Source organism: Rhineura floridana, chromosome 14, assembly GCF_030035675.1.
Source record: "Rhineura floridana isolate rRhiFlo1 chromosome 14, rRhiFlo1.hap2, whole genome shotgun sequence".
NCBI classification, from domain to species: domain Eukaryota; kingdom Metazoa; phylum Chordata; class Lepidosauria; order Squamata; family Rhineuridae; genus Rhineura; species Rhineura floridana.
In genome coordinates this window covers 7,995,145-8,014,275 of record NC_084493.1, presented here as the reverse complement: position 1 = coordinate 8,014,275, position 19,131 = coordinate 7,995,145, and the positions used below count along the sequence as shown (strand labels likewise).

At 44.0% G+C, this 19,131-nt stretch overlaps 1 protein-coding gene across 3 annotated transcripts in view; it reads left to right on the top strand.

The window, feature by feature from the left end:
* Positions 1-19,131, top strand: part of ADAMTS17 (ADAM metallopeptidase with thrombospondin type 1 motif 17) — a 207,083-nt gene that overhangs the window by 24,718 nt on the left and 163,234 nt on the right. For all 3 annotated transcript variants that reach the window (XM_061595291.1, XM_061595290.1, XM_061595289.1), the window contains exons 4-6: positions 3-175; positions 8,800-8,883; positions 10,038-10,195. In XM_061595291.1, coding sequence (XP_061451275.1) covers positions 3-175; positions 8,800-8,883; positions 10,038-10,195 — 415 coding nt within the window. The remainder of the gene's footprint in view (positions 1-2; positions 176-8,799; positions 8,884-10,037; positions 10,196-19,131) is intronic.

Genomic DNA, 19,131 nt, shown 5'->3' with positions numbered 1-19,131 from the left:
AGAAAAGAAGAGGCAAAAAAAGACAAAGCTGACCAATGACTGGAGAGAGCGGAGGAATGCTATTCGGCTCACAAATGAGTACACAGTGGAAACACTCGTGGTGGCAGATGTTGATATGGTTCAGTACCACGGGGCAGATGCTGCTCAAAGATTCATTGTTACTGTGATGAACATGGTAGGTTCACTTTATTCTTGGATATGTGTCTGGGTTCAGAACTACTCTCATGCTGATGTTTGGATTTTGCATTTAAGGATGACCTCTATCTTTTTTTTGAAGTGAACATTATAAGCATTTTTCAGAGCTTCTGGCCTTTTGGGTTGCATCATAAACTGCTTTATGCCATGGAACCATTTCAAGACTGCAATAATTCCATGTGAGCACACTCTTCCCAGGGATGAATTGAGTAGTTCTGATCGAGAGAATAGGTTCTTGGAACATCCTTGAGTTCACAACTCAACTCCCAACTGTTAGGATGCCCTCCTGAACTAATCTAACAAATGCCTACTTTAGCCAACCATTTCTGTGTGGTTTGTATCATAGTTCTTTCTGCAAGGAACTCTAGGTTTGATTCTCCCTTGCTTGTCTCCCAAATGGCACTGGATACTGGAAAACTATTTCTTGCCCTCTTGTTGTCTCGAGGGATTAGGAACAGGAGAGAAATTAGGTTTGGTTCACATTTTATTGTGAGCCTACCTAGAGATGGGATCCATTGGCCAGTGCCTGTTTGAAAGCATTCCGTTGATTTAACAGGCCGGTATTGATTTGAGGTTGTTCTTTGTCTACTAGCTGCTGCTGTTACCTATCTAGTTATTTTCCCTCACAAAAAATACTGATATTAATATTGAAATGATTAAAGGAAACATAGATATTTTAAAAGGAAATCTGGGTAGTTTTGAAAGAAAATATTGATAAATGAAAAGAAACATCAATAAAATTATTGTTCTTAATATCAATATTTCTGCTATTTAAAAAATACAGTGGAAATTGCTACATAAAAATCCAATCTGCAATGATAGAGAGTAAGTGAATTAATGGAAAATTCAGTAAAGGTAAAGGTGTCCCCGCACTTATACTGCGAGTCATTTCCGACTCTGAGGGTGAAGTCTTGCGACGTTTACTAGGCAGACTGTATATATGGGGTGGGATTGCCAGTTCCTTCCTCGGCCTTTCTTTATCCCCCAGCATATGCCGGGTACTCATTTTACTGACCACGGATGGATGGAAGGCTGAGTGGACCTCGACCCCTTTTACCGGAGATTCGACTTCCTCCTTCCGTTGGAATCGAACTCCAGCCGTGAGCAGAGCTTCGGCTGCGTTACCGCCGCTTACCTCTCTGCGCCACGGAGTACCAAATCTAAATTGGGTGGAATTCCAGCACATCCCTAAGCCAACCTAATTTGCACATCCCAAAACATGCAAACCAAAAATGTAGCTGTCCTTTGAAAGATGCGCTTCTCCAAATTTTGCGATGCAGTTCTCTAACCCAAAAACAGGAACACAAAATGCATATATGGGGGGAAAGTGTGCATAAGAATGCATGCGTTAGTGAAATTGCATACAGAGATGCATTATTTTAAAGAAAAGTGCTTGAAAAAATGTGCATATTAAGCAAAACGGCATACAAAAATGTATATATATTAGGAAAAGCATGCTGTAAAATGCTGATGATTTTTCATGAGGACTCTTCAATAAAAACTGCAAACTGATGGGACATGTGGTGAACTGAATTTAAGGCTGGAAAAATGACAAGCAGTGGAGACTGGTTCTCTGATGTCAGTGGAACAGTGAATCCACTCCGGGTTTTAGTCTGAACTTTCAAGGAGCTGTCCAATATGCTGAAAGGAGCAGATTCCCTGCCCTACTGACATCCAAGCCACCAGTCTCCACTGATGACAAACCAAGAGAACCCGAAACTGACAGATTTGTCCATTCCTTTGTGTGCCTTGCTTAGCTGTGATGAAAACAATAGTGTGAAGGAATAAATCCCAAAGTAACTAATGTTTGAGAACCAGAGGGAGTGGTATGGAGACTAAATAGATGATTGCCACATATTGTAAGTGAGCTGTACCATGGGTCTCACTTACAACCGTCTGGTTCTTTTTGTGCACTGTAAGCATCATCTTAAGGGCAAAACTAGAATGGCAGACAAGAATGCATCAGCCCCCTTCCATTGATTTCAGGTCATATCTGTTGTGGGCCCTTTCTTGGGCTAAATAAATGGGTTGCTTGTGCAAGAATCATCAGCTTCAGCTTCCTAACACAGCTTTACGAATGCCCCCCTGGCTGTGTGGAATGATCCACCACCTGTTCAGTCTGCATTTTGGAAGTAGATCAATGGCGGCTGGTGGCTCCGTGTCAGTGGGGCAGTGGAATCTGCCCCAGGTTTTAGGCTGAACTTTAAGGAGCAGTCCACTGACTGCCCCAATGACATGGAGCCACCACCCACCTCTTAAGTGGATTGTGCTTGAATGTTTCATTCTTGATAAGAGCACCGAATGGAGAGTAACTGAGTGTGCTCACTGGTTATACAATAATTTCACAACTGTCTATAGATGCAGGGTGGTATTCAGTGCTACTCAGAGTAGACCATTGACGTTAACAGGCATAACTAACTTAGGTTCATTTGTTTCAGTGGGTCTACTCTGAGTAGGACTTAGTTGAATACTACCCATAAAAATGGTTCCCTAGAGGCCTAGAGTGACATGTCACTCGAGCAAGACCTAGAAATAAGAGTGTGGTGGGGGGCTACGTAGAAAGAGGCTGGCCTTGATTCTGAAGAGCTTTCACTGAGTTCTGAGAGGGGCAAACTAAATGGGCTGCAGTCTGGGACCCTATTAAGAAGAATCAAAATGTCTCCCTTCCCCGGGAAACTGAGGATACCTCAGTTTCCTCAGGTACAGGAGGGACAAAATTAGCAGGGGACAAATTTAGCCCCCAGCCCCAACTGTGTCCCTGTTTCCACTTCTGTGTCTTTGTCTGCACAAATGAATGGCTGCCATTCCTATGGAGAAAAAATAAGCTCTGGAGTGGTAGGGAAGATGTGCTTTGCACCTCTGACTGTGCAAGCCTGTTTTTTTTTTAAAGCTTGCATTTCTTGACCACTGCATCCCCATACAGTTTCTATAGTGCATCGGTGGGGAACCATTTTCAGCCCAAGGGCCACTTTCCCTTCTGGGCAATCTTCTGAGGGCCATATGCCAGTGGTGGGCGGGGCTAAAGGCAAAAGTAAGTGGGGCAACAAATGTGAATATTACCTCTGTACGTTAGGCTAGTTTCTACACTCACTTAGGCCCACTGCATGAGACATTTAAAGCAGTATTATACCACTTTAAACAGTCACGGAGTCCCTCAAAGAATCCTGGGAGCTGTAGTTTGTTAAGGGTGCCAAGAATTGTTAGGAGATCCCCATTCCCCTCCTATTCCTTCGGAAGAGGGACTGATTGTTAAACCACTCTGGGAACTGTAGCCGTGCGAGGGTCTCTTAACAGCTCTCAGCACCCATAGCAGTTCCCAAGACTTGCCGGGAAAAGCCACGGCAGTTTTAAAATGGTATAATACTGCTTTAAATGTATAGTGCAGATGGGGCCTCATATACACCCCTGTATCTCCATCTAGAGAAACAAGAGGCATTCAAGGGCACATTCTAATCAGACAAGTGCACTGGGGGGGGTCAGTGAAGGGTGTGGTTGGGGGAGAGTTCTGAGGGCCAGACAGAGAGGCCTGGAAATATGCACATCCTAAAGTTGCTGTCTCACTAGTGTTAAATTGCAAAGGTAGAGTCTAGTGTTGCATTACAGATGGCCAGCGATGCCAATGATGTACTTCCATCCAGCCTTAACAACACAGTCAGTGCTGCCTGGCTCCCATGGATGTTGATAAACCTTCGGATTTTGCCCTTGCAGTGTTCAGTTTCTTCTCTTGCATGGCAGCATGAACAGCTCCCTCTAAAAGAAACCAGAATGTTAATTTTGGCATGTGTGCCAGGATTTAAGCAAATAGAGCATTGCTGTTGGGGTGGGGCGGGGGGGGATTTATTAATTTGGCTCCTTGCTGTAAGGCATCACATTTGCAGTCAAACCGCAAAGTAAGACTTAAAATGGCTTATTAGCACACACGTTACATTTATAGTTTTTAAAAAAAAAAAAACTGGGATCTGCTTAAAGCAATTTAATATCTATTTCTTGAGAGGGAAAGCCAGCATTTACAAAATATGGTTTTATTTTTGCAGCTGCTGAATGAGGATATGAATTTAGGAGAGAGAGAAATAGATGCGACTCAACATAAAAGAAAAATACATTTTATTTCAAAAGGCACAGACTGGATGATGAGCCCCTATAGCCAAATCTCTGCTTTTAATGTCTTTCTAAAGCTTTGAACTCTGCCCTAAGCTAACATTAAATTATGAATATATCATTTTTAAGAAGTTAAATATCCCAGAGAAACCGTTATGGAGAACTCTAGGTGTTTGGTCAAGACTTGAGGGTCAAGTGGTGGTGATAATCTAAGAAAGAACTAGGAGCTGAAAGTAACTTAACCTGCATACACGTAATTCACAAAAAGCACATAAAGGACACATGTGTACACACAAATCCCAGAATCTTGGAAACTGTATTTTGTTACTGGTGTTTGGAATTTTAGCTCTGTGAGGGGTAAACTATAGTTCCCAGGATTCTTTGTGGGTGGGCAATGTGCTTTAAATATACTTTAAATGTGTGGTGTGTATGCAACCATGGTCTGGGAGAATTATGTAGGACATCCCTCCTGGGACCACATGTGGAGAATCTCATAACTGTGAAAACTTTGTGGAGAGCTAACATTTGGGGATACATGCTGTCTTTCTGTGTGTTTTTCTTTGCTCTGCTTTTTGCTGTTTTGGGCTACAACTCCTATCATCCCTGAACATTGGCTTTGCTAACTGGGGCTGATTGGAGTTGTAGTCCAAAACGTTTGGAGGCTTCATCAGGTTGGAGAAGGGATGAGGTATTTGAAGGTTCTCTGCTGTAAAATTTGAAGGTAACAGATTTTCAGCACTATTACAGGCCAGCTTGGAACACCATTGCAGGCCAAGTTTTTGAACAGAAGCATGGGGTGACAATAAGGGATGGGCAAGAAATTACATTCAGCTCACATTTCAAGCTGACTCTATGCAATCGACACTTTCCAAAACAATATGAGAACTGAAACTCAGCCATTCTTTGCAATTTGCACTTATTTGAATTTTGCATCTGTTGGCCTTAAAGCTGTGCTTAACCCCTCAGTGCTCTTACTTGCTCAGAGGCCTTGCCATTCATAGAATCATAGAATAGTAGAGTTGGAAGGGGCCTACAAGGCCATCGAGTCCAACCCCCTGCTCAGTGCAGGAATCCAAATCAAAGCATTCCCGACAGATGGCTGTCCAGCTGCCTCTTGAAGGCCTCCAGTGTCGGAGAGCCCACTGCCTCTCTAGGCAATTGGTTCTCTTGCCTCTCTGTTCTATACCATTTCTTTGTAGCCTCTTTACTATCTAAATTAGATTGTAAGCTCGTTAAGACAGATCCCATCTTCTTCGCTGAGGTTACTCTGCAGAGCCTCATGTTGTGCACTGATGAGGCAGGATACATAAATATAAATACTATAATCCCACATCATATTATTTTAGCCATACAGGAAGAAGGAACGAGGACGGTTTGGATAATGTGAAGTTTAAAATCCTTCTCCTTTGCAGATCAACCTAAAACATGCTAGCCTGGATGTACGCTTGTTAAGTGGGAAATGGGATTGAGTCTCTCTCTCCCAGAACTCCAAATAGTGCCCCAACGAATAAAAGCACAACTCCCAAAATAGAGATCAGTATATTTTGAAGAAAATAGCAATTATTTCCCCATATGAGTGTGCCTCCAGGAAGCATCTGCAACTGGAAAGACCAGGGTTAACCGGGTGATTTAAAATCCAAAAGGAAATTACAAAGGGGAGCCTAACTTTATTCCAAAAGGCTAACATATGAACTTACCTTTTTAACAATGTTCCAGGGATCACTAATTTCATGTTACGGCTTGCAGCTTCAGGAGGCTGTTAAATTAATCACATGGTTTAGCAACAGCTGCAGCAAAACTTAAGAATACACATTTACAGTTTCTTCAGTCGGCCTGTAGTCTTTCCTGAAATAGAGGCAAGTTCATTTCAAACCCAAAAAGAAAGTATGCATCTGAAAAGTAATTATTTGGGTTAACCAAACAGCAGATTGCAGAGGGGATTTTTTTTTAACATCAGTGCTTCATGGACTTGGATATCTGGACATCCTCTTTCCACAAAGGCAAAGGGCATAGAAAGCTGCTCTTAAATTGTAGATCATTCTTCAATTAGGTACATCTGAAGAGGACCAAAATTTGATATAGCTGAATAATAAATATACTAAAAACGAGTTGTAGTCTCGCAAAGCTACAATTATATGTTGCTATAAACAGGGCTGGCGCCGAAGGGCAGCCAGGTCGGGCCCTGGCTGGGGGGCCTTGAGACTCAGAGGGGCCCTTGAAGGGCCTTCATTAGGGTGGGAGAGTAGCGCTGCCCTTCCATGATACGTGGCAGGGTCCCTGCTACAGATCATAGGGACTGAGCTTCCAGGCTGCCCACCCATTCACTCACTCCACCTACCTCTCTCCTGTGTTCTGCTGCTGTCCATGCCATCAAGTTATAGAAAGGATAGAGATATCAACATGACACCATATGACAGCATTTATGTCACACCCTTTGTGCTTTGAGTTTAAATATAGTTTGCAAAAGGGCCTATATCTTGCAGACTTTAGCCACCTTTGTTGACGGAACATAGGAAGCTGCCTTATACTGGGTCAGACCATTGGTCCAACTAGCTCAGCATTGTCTACACTGACTGGCTGCTGCTCTCCAGGATTCCAGGCTGGGTGCATTCCCAGCCCTGCCTGGATATGCTGGGGATTGAACCTGCAACCCTTCTGCATGCAAAGCAGATGTGCTATGGCCCTTCCCCCGACAGAGAAGAACATAGGCCCAACTTATAAAAGATGTTTAAGCTTAACACATTTCCCTTCTTTCTCCCCGTTTTTTAAATGTTTGATATATCCTAGTGTGAGGCATCTGTGCAACCAAGGAATGGGAAATACAATTCTGGGCTAAACTAAATATCTGTAAGAGAGACAAGCTATCTAGGCTGGAATGTACAACTGGAGATAACCGTATGAACTAGTTTCCAGTGGTGTTTTTGTGCTTCCTAACTCTAAGATTTCTGCCGTTCTGCACTCACTGTTCTTTTCTGTTATATTGCACTTGAGTAAATCAAGGAAATTGCTTTCTCATTCTATTTCCTGAAGTCCAAAGTATGCCATTATTTTGTTTTGCTTTCTGACAGCAGTGATCTTCTCAGTGATTTTTAACCTGGATAAACCACAGTCTTTCAGCTTATCTCAACAAGTCTAAAACTATATTTTGACCTTGGTGTTCCCTTTGATTATAGTTCCCAACCATCCATTTCCTCAAAAGACAGATCGTTTTTTCCATTAGCTGCCTTTTCAGTGTCTGGTGTTTTGTTTTCTTTCTTTCTTTCTTTTTAAATATATTGATTTTATTGTTAGCCCTTGGAAACTGTGTTAAAAATCTCTTGCCTCTATAAGAAGATCTGCCCGTGCAAATGAAAGTTATCAGATGAGTCGGATTTAAGCTGCGTGTACTTAGCATCCGTGCACGTGAGAGAGCAGGCTAGGTTTAGCATGTTGGGCTTGGGAGATCTGGAGTCAAATCCCAGCTCTACCCTGGGTTTACTAAGAAAGGCACAATATCTTAAGCTGCATGTGGCCACCCTATTGCACAGGTGCCACAGACTGCACAGGCAGTGAGTGACACAGATTGCAGAGGAGGAGTTTGTGGAAGTTCTGGACACAAAGCATATGCTATGGCCTGCCTCTCCAGTGCTAAATGTCTGCCTGACAAAAAGCAATCCCCGAAGCTATTGGAGGTATGTGTGCATATTCATTATACCTCATAGCAAAGTGCCACTTTCTCTTGGACATGATTCATGGCACATTTGCTAAAAAGATTGGGCCTCACTGTTTGTTTGTTTCAAAAGCCTCCAGTTCTTGACAGCTGTTGTAGTCTAGTGTTTCAGAATGTTGGTCTTCAACGACTAGTAGTACTATTATTAATAATGAATATATCCCTTACATGGCAAAAAAATGGCTTCTAGGTGGTTTACAAGTATAAAATCAATTATATAGTCCATACATAATTGAAATATGCAATAAAACAATTCCATAAAACCCATAAAAGAAATGCAATAAAACAAGCCAGTTGAAAAGCATAACAATTAAAACATTTAAAAAAATTAAAACCGTTAAAATAATTAAAACAATGGATGGTACTCAGCACTAGTCCTACTCAGGGTAGGAATAAGAGGTGGAAGGGGCCTATAAAGCCATCAAGTCCAACCCCCTGCTCAATGCAGGAATCCAACTTAAAGCATACCTAACTGTTAGAGCGGCACAACAGTGGAACCAATGACCTATTGCAGTCGTGGCTGGTGGATCCAGGTCAGTGGGGCAGTGGAATCCTCACCAGGTTTTAGTCTGAACTTTTAAGGACACCTGGAGCAGATTCCACTGCCCTACTGACATGACGCATCAGCTGCCACTGATGTATTGGGTCATGGTTAGTAGACCATTTGTTGAATAATGTGCAGGGAAAGAAAGACCTTCTGTTTCCCCTTCCCAAATCATATGTTTTGTTTTGCTTTAGTTAACTTCTTTCAGTAGTTTGATATTCTGAGCTTATTGTCTGTTACTGCCTTTCTTTAGGTGTACAACATGTTTCAACACCAGAGCCTTGGAGTTAAAGTCAATATTCGAGTGACTAAGCTTGTCCTCCTTCAAAGCCGTCCTGTAAGTTGCTGACAAGCTGCGGTGGTGTTTTTATTTTTCTCAAAACAACTTCTTGAAATTGTGACATTGACAACTGTTAAATGACAGATGGATTAAATAAAATAGTAGAGGACAGATTGCAGTATTCCAACAATCCAAGCGGTGCCCATGGATTGTATCCAGTGTTCTCTGTCTGTCAGTGCAAGGGCTCTAGAGTTAGCGGATGGGTGAGTTTTAATGTTGAACAACAGAGGAATCCAGCGCAACTCCAGCGGAAAACTCATCACACAACAGATTGCACAGTGCAATAAAGTTAATAGCAACCTGCTTATGCATTCCCTTGCTCAACAATGCTCCGTTGGCACAAAACATTTTGCCAGTGGGACAAGCGTACCGCAAAGTGATTTTAACAAAATGCTACAATGGATAGAATACAATGTTCATGGCAGCCATCTTCGTTGAAGTTTTTTTTTTTCCAGAAGTGAGGGACCTGCACGTCGTGCCAGTCCACTGGGCTGCACCTAATCTTTGCCCCAAGTTTGGAAGCCCACATCCTCCTATCATGACCACATGCATGGACCAACTCATCTTGCTAGATGTGACTTCCTGTCAAAGTCAAGGGCAGAGCCTGGAGAAATCTGATGGCTTAGGGATGGAGCTGGGAGGGATTTGTCAGGGCAGAGTCAGAGTCAGGGAAGAATCTGGCATCAGAGATCAGACAAGGATAGATCCTGGTAAAGTATGGTCAGAACCTTACAGAATCCAATAGGCCATGGGTGAGGTTTTCCAGAGAATGACTTCATGGACTTTTGAGGTCCCAATACTGCTTCCTTGACAGATCATGGCTGCTTCAGTCAGAGAACTTAAATACAGACTGCCATCCTGTTGTTCCCTGCAGTAATGCAAAGGGAGGGCACATCCCATCTGTTGTTTCAACAGGATCCCACCCCCCACCCCCAGCAAAGTCTCTCTCTAGCCAGTCATCTCTGTGAAGGTTAGCCCTAGTAGAGCTAGTTCTTTAGTTCAAGGCATACTTGCATACTAGTTTGACATAAAACATTCTTGGATCATGTTCTGTTGACGGCCCAAGGTGCGCTTCCTTACCTGCAGGTTTGCCGCCTGGGTTGATCCTCTCCTCACTTTCTGTCTCTTCCATTCCTCTTTCTTTCCTGAAGGCCAAGCTGTCCATTGGGCACCATGGGGAGAGGTCCCTGGAGAGTTTTTGCCACTGGCAAAATGAAGAATTTGGAGGTGCAAAGTACCTTGGAAACAATCAGGTCCCAGGAGCACGAGATGACGCCCCTTCAGTGGATGCTGCTGTCTTTGTCACCAGGTAGTGATCTTAATTCAGACTAATTGTCTGGGCCCCTCCGGATTGGTATTTGATTATGGGTGTGTTCTGCAACATGTTTTTTGACACAAAAATAGTGTATTAGCGGTAAATTTATCCTGCTTTAGTTTGTCCTGTGATCCTTCCCCAATGCTGCCACATTGTTGCTGTTCAGAGGGGCCATAGCGCAGTGAAAGTGGGACAGAAATAAATTGGAACATTTGTGATATGAAAAGTTATAGGATTTCAAGAGAAAGTTACGGGATATGCACTTACTGGACATGAAGCAGTGCGTCCACACACACCCCAACATTTGCAGGTGTAAATGATATCGGTAGCTGAATTGCATGTGACCACCCAAATATCATCATGAGCACAAATCATCATGAATGTGTAATAAAAAAGATGTCTGGAGTGCCCTCTGTTGACTCCTCCTGCACATTGCTTTCTCTTAGGAGCAGTGCCAGCCCTAGGTTTTGAGGGACTCTCACGCAAGATGCCTTCATTGGCCTTCTTAAAGGGGGAAGAGATCCTTAAAGCTGCATCTAGGTTCTCCCAGAGTGCTGATTGCCAGAGACATCCCCTTTACTCTTTGTTCATTGGGCAGTATTTGGGCAGGGTCTTTCATTTTGTGCTGTGTTCAGAGAAGCTGAACTCTTTTACTGCCACTTCTGACTGTCCCTGGAGCAAAGTGAAAATGGCAGGACTGTTGCAGAATGGGCCTCTTGCTGATCTTTGCTCCCTGTCAAATGCCCAGCCGCATTGATATCAAGCACTGGCCATCCTCTGTAGCAAAACCATATCAGCGATCTTAAATACAGGCTATTGTGGCTCTTTCGCTAAAATGTTCTGTGGAATGTGCCCATACACTGGTCTTAATTGGGACTTACCTTCTGCCCCCTGCTGCAGTCCTGAACCAGATTGCGGGCCCCTCCACATCTGCAGTTTGCTTTTGGGGGAAAATTGGGGAGTGAATGCGAGGGTTTTCCCCCAGTGCAAATTGCAGGCATGTGTATGGGGTGGGGTGGGGTGGAGGTGGTCAAGATCATGACTGCAGATGTGGGCTAAGGGCTAAAGCCTGCTACATGCCACACTAGGGTCTCAGTCTGAATACTAATACTAATACTAATAGTAATAGTAATAGTAATACTAATAGTAATAGTAATACTAATAGTAATAGTAATAGTAATACTAATAGTAATAGTATTACTAATAGTATTACTAATAGTATTAGTATTAGTAATAGTATTACTAATAGTATTAGTATTAGTAATAGTATTACTAATAGTATTAGTATTAGTATTAGTAATAGTAATAGTATTACTAATAGTAATAGTATTACTAATAGTAATACTAATAGTAATCGTAATAGTAATACTAATAGTAATCGTAATAGTAATCGTAATAGTAATAGTATTAGTAATCGTAATCGTAATAGTATTAGTAATCGTAATCGTAATCGTATTACTAATCGTAATCGTATTACTAATCGTAATCGTATTACTAATCGTAATCGTAATCGTAATCGTAATCGTAATACTAATCGTAATAGTATTACTAATCGTAATAGTATTAGTAATAGTATTACTAATAGTATTACTAATAGTATTACTAATAGTAATAGTATTACTAATAGTAATAGTATTACTAATAGTAATACTAATAGTATTACTAATAGTAATACTAATAGTATTACTAATAGTAATAGTATTACTAATAGTATTACTAATAGTAATAGTATTACTATTAGTATTACTATTAGTATTACTATTAGTAATGGTATTGGTAATGGTATTAGTAATGGTAATGGTAATCGTAATCCATTTTATATCCCACCCTTTCTCCCAGAAGGAGTTTAGGGCAGCACACAACAAGTGATAAAGCACTTTAATCATCTTGAAGAAATCTGAAAAACAAAACATCTTTTAAAAAAAGTTAAACACTTAAAAAAAAAAACCGAGTAGCAACAGGGCTTAAAAGTCCGCATGGGATGGGGAATGACTTAACCCTCTTCCAAAAGATCAAAAGGGCCTGGTCTGTTGCACCTCCTTCAGCAGGTTGATCCTCAGTGAGGGGGCCACCGCTGAAAAGGTAGCTGTTAGTTTCGTTTCAGAATCCAAAGGCATGTGGATCAAGACCCTATGATTATAGCATGCAGACCTGTTTGTAAAACGGGTGTAAAAATGGCAAAAATTGGAAAGGAGTACATAGTCCCTTAGATCAGAGGTTGCCAACCTTTTTGGACCATTGGGCACGTATCAAATTTTGAGAGAGTGCTGTTGGCCTGCCATAGAGTGGGGACGTGGCATAATACAACACGGCTGCCATTGGGGGCATGGCATTACACATTCCTGTTGCCTGGTATCCCAACACCTCATTTATCAATCACAGCTCTCTGACTTCACTCATTGGCTAAAAATGCTGACAGGCAGGCTGGCTCATTTCACAGAAATCGCTATAAGGGTAACTGCACATTGTGCTTCATAACTTTCTTTCTAGAAGGGCTAGAGACTTATTTTTTAAAAAAACATCAAAGCTCATGGTCTGGGCCCCCACTTGGGGCACCAACGAAGGCCTTCGTGAGCACCATGGCACTTGTGGGCACAAGTCTGGCAACCCCTGCCTTTCTTACCCAGACTTACTTATCCTTTAAATTCATTAACACCTCCCTGCCTCAAATTGTACAACTGTTTAAGTGGTAACCTCTTGCTCCCATTTGAATCGCAGAGCAGAAGTGTGAATGGATTCTCAATGTAGATTTTAAAGTACACTTCAGTGGAGAGCAAAGGCACCATATTTTACCTAGCCCCCTTTCACATACTGGGCTGATTTATCAAAATGAAATGCCATATGTTGTTCTAAAGCAGCTGGAGCAGGCAGTCACTCGGGAAAAACTGTTGGGACACTCTCCGAATTAGATGGATTTGGAGTGGTTTGTAGTAGTAACAGCAGAGGGGGAGCTCCCATCTTCCACTGGTTTGGATAATGGACTCGAAGATTTATTTATTTATTTATTTATTTAAATTACATTTCTAGACCGCCCTATAGCAGAAAGCTCTCAGGGCGGTGTACAACAAATAAAATCACAATTAAAATATGAGCAAGTGTGGAAAAAATATATATATATATAGTACAATTATAAAACATTAATAAAATTGCCATTGAGATTTATAAATTAAGATCATATTAAGTTTAAAATGTTAAATTTAAAATATTTAAAAATTTACAAAATTTAAAAAGCCTGGGCGAAAAGGTAAGTTTTTACCTGGCGCCGAAAAGATAACAGAGAAGGCGCCAGGCGTATCTCGTCTGGGAGGGCATTCCATAGTTCGGGGGCCACCACCGAGAAGGCCCTAGATCTAGTTGTTGATCTCCGGGCCTCTTTATGGGTTGGGACCCAGAGAAGGGCCTTCGACGTCGAGCGTAGTGAACGGGTAGGTACATAGCGAGAGAGGCGCTCCATCAGGTATTGCGGTCCGATGCCGTTTAGGGCTTTATAGGTAAGAACCAACACTTTGAATCTGGCCCGGAAACATATCGGTAGCCAGTGCAGCTGCGCCAGGACAGGTGTTATATGGTCAAATTTCTTTGTCCCAGTGAGAACTCTGGCCGCAGCATTTTGCACTAGCTGAAGTTTCCGAACCGTCTTCATAGGTAGCCCCACATAGAGTGCATTACAGTAGTCCAATCTAGAGGTTACCATAGCATGGATAACTGAGGCAAGATGCTCCTTGCTCAGATAGGGTCGTAGTTGGGCTACCAGCCGGAGCTGGTAGAATGCATTCCGTGCCACCGAGGCTACCTGAGCCTCAAGTGACAGGAGCGGATCTAATAAGACCCCCAAACTACGTACCTGTTCCTTTAGGGGGAGTGTAACCCCATCTAGGACAGGTCGAACGTCAACCATCTGGGCAGAGGGTCCTCCCACCAACAGCATCTCAGTCTTGTTAGGATTGAGTTTCAGTTTATTAGCTCTCATCCAGCCCATTATCGCGGCCAGGCAGCGGTCTAGTACATCAACAGCCTCACCTGACGAAGATGAAAAGGAATAGTAGAGCTGCGTATCATCAGCATATTGCTGGAAACGCACTCCAAAACTCCTGATGACCTCACCCAGCGGCTTCATATAGATATTAAAAAGCATGGGGGACAGAACTGAACCCTGCGGGACCCCATATTGGAGTACCCAGGGACTCGAGTAATGTTCCCCCAGCATCACCTTCTGGAGACGATTCCCAAGATAGGAGCAGAGCCACCGCCAAGCAGTGCCTCCCACTCCTAAATCCGTAAGTCGCTCCAGAAGGATACCATGGTCGATGGTATCAAACGCCGCTGAGAGATCAAGGAGAACCAACAGAGTTACACTCCCTCTGTCTTTCTCCCGACAGAGGTCATCATACAGGGCGACCAAGGCCGTTTCTGTACCAAACCCCGGCCGAAAGCCCGATTGAAATGGGTCTAGATAATCAGTTTCATCCAAGAGAGCCTGGAGTTGGCGAGCGACCACACGCTCTAGAACCTTGCCCAGGAATGGAACATTTGCTACTGGCCTATAGTTGTCCAAATTATCAGGGTCCAAGGAGGATTTTTTTAGGAGCGGTCTCACCACCGCCTGTTTCAGGCAGGGTGGGACCACTCCCTCTCGTAAAGAGGCATTAATCACCTCCTTGGCCCAGCCGGCTGTTCCATTCCTGCTAGCTTTTATTAGCCATGAGGGGCAAGGATCCAGAGCAGAAGTGGTCGCCCGCACCTGTCCAAGCACCTTGTCCACATCCTCGAGCTGTACCAACTGAAACTCATCCAATAAAACAGGACAAGACTGTGCTCTGGACACCTCATTAGGATCAACTGCTACAATAATGGAGTCAAGGTCCCGGCGGATGTTCATGATCTTATCACGAAAGTGTCGCGCAAACTCATTACAGCGGGCAATTGATGGTGTTATTGCGTCCTGGGGACCAGAGTGTAAAAGTCCCCGGACAACTTTATAAAGTTCCGCTGGGCGGTTAAGGGATGACTGAATAGAGACAGCAAAGTATTGCTTCTTTGCTGCTCTCACTGCCTTCACATAGAGTTTGGTAGAAAGCTTCACAAGTGCATGATTACAGCCGTCGGGAGTTCGCCTCCATTTGCACTCAAGCCGTCTCCTTTCTTGCTTCATCACTCTTAGCTCCGGAGTAAACCAGGGAGCCAATTGAGCTCTGCAACGGAGAGGGCGCACCGGGGCGATCGTGTCAACTGCCCGGGCCATTTCCGTATTCCACAGCATGGCCAGGGTTTCGACAGGACCGTCAATTCTATCAGCTGGAAAATTCCCTAGAGCCATCAGAAAACCCTCAGGATTCATTAGTCTCTGGGGACGGACCATCTTAATTGGTCCTCCACCCTTGCAGAGGGGAGAAAACAGTGTGAGTCTAAACCTTAATAGGCGGTGATCTGACCATGACAAAGGAATAGATGAAAAATCCCTCACTCTCAGATCATCATCCCCTAATCCAGTGGCAAAAATCAAGTCCAGAGTGTGCCCCAACACATGCGTAGGGCCAGTAACATATTGAGACAGCCCCATGGCTGTCATGGAGGTCATGAAGTCCTGAGCTGCTCCAGATAAAGCGGCCTCAGCATGAATGTTGAGATCCCCCAATACCAAAAGTTTGGGGGAACGCAACAATAGATCCGAGACCACCTCTGTCAGCTCAGTTAGGGAGGCTGTTGGGCAGCAGGGTGGACGGTACACCAACAGAATTCCCAGTCTGTCTCGCTGACCCAACGTTATGTGCAGACACTCTAGACCATTAGCCATCTGGATAGGGTGCCTAACAAGAGAGATGGAACTTCTATAGACCACAGCGATTCCCCCTCCCCGACCCTCGGATCTACCCAGATGCTGAACCGAATACCCAGGTGGGCACAACTGGGAGAGATTAATACCTCCCAGATCGCTCACCCAGGTCTCGGTAATACATGCCAGATCGGCCACCTCATCCACAATTAGGTCATGGATGAGGGAGGTTTTATTATTTACCGATCTGGCATTAAAAAGCAGCAACTGGAGATCCGAGGGTTGGCTGATAGAACTACCAGCAATCCTGTGGGTGTGAGGAGGACCGGAACACGTCACAGCCACCAGTTGTCTGGGGCAAGTTCCCCCTTAACTGGCATGTCCTACTCACAGCGCCATACCTCCCATTACCCGTCACTACACTAATAGGGGCCCCCTTTGGTCCTCCCTCCCACAACACTGTCCTCTCGCCCAGGCACATAATAAAAATAAAATAAATAATAAAACTCATGGCATATACACACAGTCACACACTCACTCATACAACCCACTCATACATTCAGACAACACAGCAGCATCCGAGGAGCTTCAGCAGCCGATAATCCGTAGTAGCTGATGTAATGGGGCCCAAGAACGATGGACAGCAATGACCCCCAACCTGGTGATAATGACAGCAGCAACGGTGGCATACACCTCAGAAGAGGCAGCAGCAGCACTTCAGTCTCGCATTCCAGGACAGCCCAACGGCAGCAACAGAAACGTCCACGCCCCGATCAGGATCAATGGAATGTAGGAAGAGATTAGGCAGTAGCAGGGGCTTTGCAGATTTCAGATTGTGGCTGAGACGGTTGTGTCATTTGTGGATGTCCCTGTGAGGAAAGCCTGAGCCTGAGATTAGCTCGGTTTGTCAGGGAATTTGGCATCACACCAATGGTGGACTTCAGCAAGCCACATCCACCCTGCAAAATAAGCCGGTGCTGTGTGGCCACAGCCCTTTCTTTCCTGTAGATTCCCCCCCCCCCCGTTTTGGTCCCATTTGAACTTTCCCCTGCACAGGAAAGGACAGAGTGTCAGTTGGAATATATCTTGGCTCAGCTCTTTTGGTTCCTACGGCGCAAGAATCAGCATTTTTTGGCAAGGTGTTGCGTGCTTTTTCCTTAAACGTTGGCTTTCAAAGTGCATGTGGGTGTCCCTGGATGCTCCCCAGACTGTACGAGGTGGACCGGTGGGAAGCGGATACAGGAGGCACAGTGTGTCCAGCTTGGAATGCCTAAGCCAGAGGAAAGCAGGAGCTGGTTTTCAGCGACGGCAGCTGTTTCTGTTGTTGTATAACCAGAACCAGGCTCTTGAGGGTCAGCTTCTAAAAAGGAACCTTTTCTGGAGTTTTGCAGAGAGCTTGGAAAAGTTACTTTTTTGAACTACAACTCCCATCAGCCCAATCCAGTGGCCATGCTGGCTGGGGCTGATGGGAGTTGTAGTTCAAAAAAGTAACTTCTCCAAGCTCTGGTTTTGCATAGCAGGCTGTGTTTGTTTGGCCAGTGGAGGAACTCACCTCTGGGAAGTTGCATTTTAAATTTCTATTTATGTGATTGAATCCCACCCTGGTATCATGTTCCAACACAAGAACATAAGAAAAGCTCTGCTGGGTCCATCTAGTCCGGGCCCATCTAGTCCAGCATCTTATTCTCAGAGTGGCCAAACAGAGGCCACAAGCAGGACAGGAGGGCAACAGCAACTCTCCCCACTTCATGATTCTTAGCAGCTAGTCTCCAAAGGGATACTGAGAATGAGGGTAGAACACAACTGTTGTGGCTAGTAGCCATATCTAACGTTATCCTCCATGAATTTATCTTGTCCTCTTCTAAAGCCACACATGTTGGTGGCCAACGCTGTACCTTGTGGAAGCAAATGCCACAGATTAACTATGGGCTCCTGTAGGAGGAAGGGTGGGATATACATTTAATAAATAAAATAAATAAAAATAACTATGCACTTTGTTTTCATGAAGAGTGGCTTAGAATTTTTAAAATAGTAGTAGTAGTAATGTTAGTAGTAGTAGTAATAATAATATTAGTAGTAATAATGTTGTAGCAATGGGAGCAGCAGTAGTATTTTTTCACCTTTGCCCATTGCTTTCTGCAGGCTGTCCTAAGGCTTAGAGGGTGGGGAGGGTGCCATTAAGATAATTTTCTGATATGTTGTTTTCCTTATGACAAGGGTGTATATCATGTTTGAGGAAGTTTTCATAAGAATGTGCAGAAACTGCCCTGAGTAATTTCACTAATCTTATCGAAAGCTCTTCTTTTCTGCCCTTGAAGTTCCGCAGAAGTTTCACTTGTACAAAAAACAAATAACAAATTCACCTCAGAATTTGAGTTCTGGCAGAAGCGGCTCTCCGGGTGGGGCAGAGCTGCTATGCTGGGTTCCTGGCAGGTGGGTCCTTGTTGCTCATTGGGAGGGAGAGTTGGTGGGGAGGCCGGCACTGGGCAAACACACCAGCAGAGCCAATCCGGCACTCCTGTCAGTGCATTTGCCGGTGGCGGCTGGTGGCTCCATGTCAGTGGGGCAGAGGAATCCACTCTGGGTTTTAGTCTGAATGTCTAAGGAGTTGTCCAAGATGCTTTAGCACGGTGACCCATCTGCCAGGGAGCTAGTGTAGTGTTTCCTCCCCATGTGGCAAGCTGCTTCTGAGTTCTAGTGTAATTTGCTGGCAACTCTGTGCTCACTGCTGAACAAGAATCTTTGTTCCTGATGTGCTGCTTTTTTTCTTTCCTTTTTTGCTTGTGAGGAGTATTTTACACGGGGAAACATTGAAGAATGGCATCCTCCACTTGCATTCCGAAGTGGCACAGTACTCCCTCACATTCAGTTCCATGTGTACATATAACCTCAGAGGCATTCTTCAACAGGATGGGGTGATAGACTTGTTAGTGAAGTCACTTAAGTAATGCAGATGGAGCAAACTGAACAAAAACTGAGTATAATTTGAGGAGAAAGGAACAGAGAGGTTTTGTCTTTTTTAGTTCAGGCCTTGTACAGGGAGACATCCAACCAAAACATATAGAGTAAAACCTCCCTCAGAAGTACACGCTGCCTCGCTAAAGATCATGCTATTCTGACTGGTTGCTGAGCAGCACCTCCACCCGTCCCCCCTTCA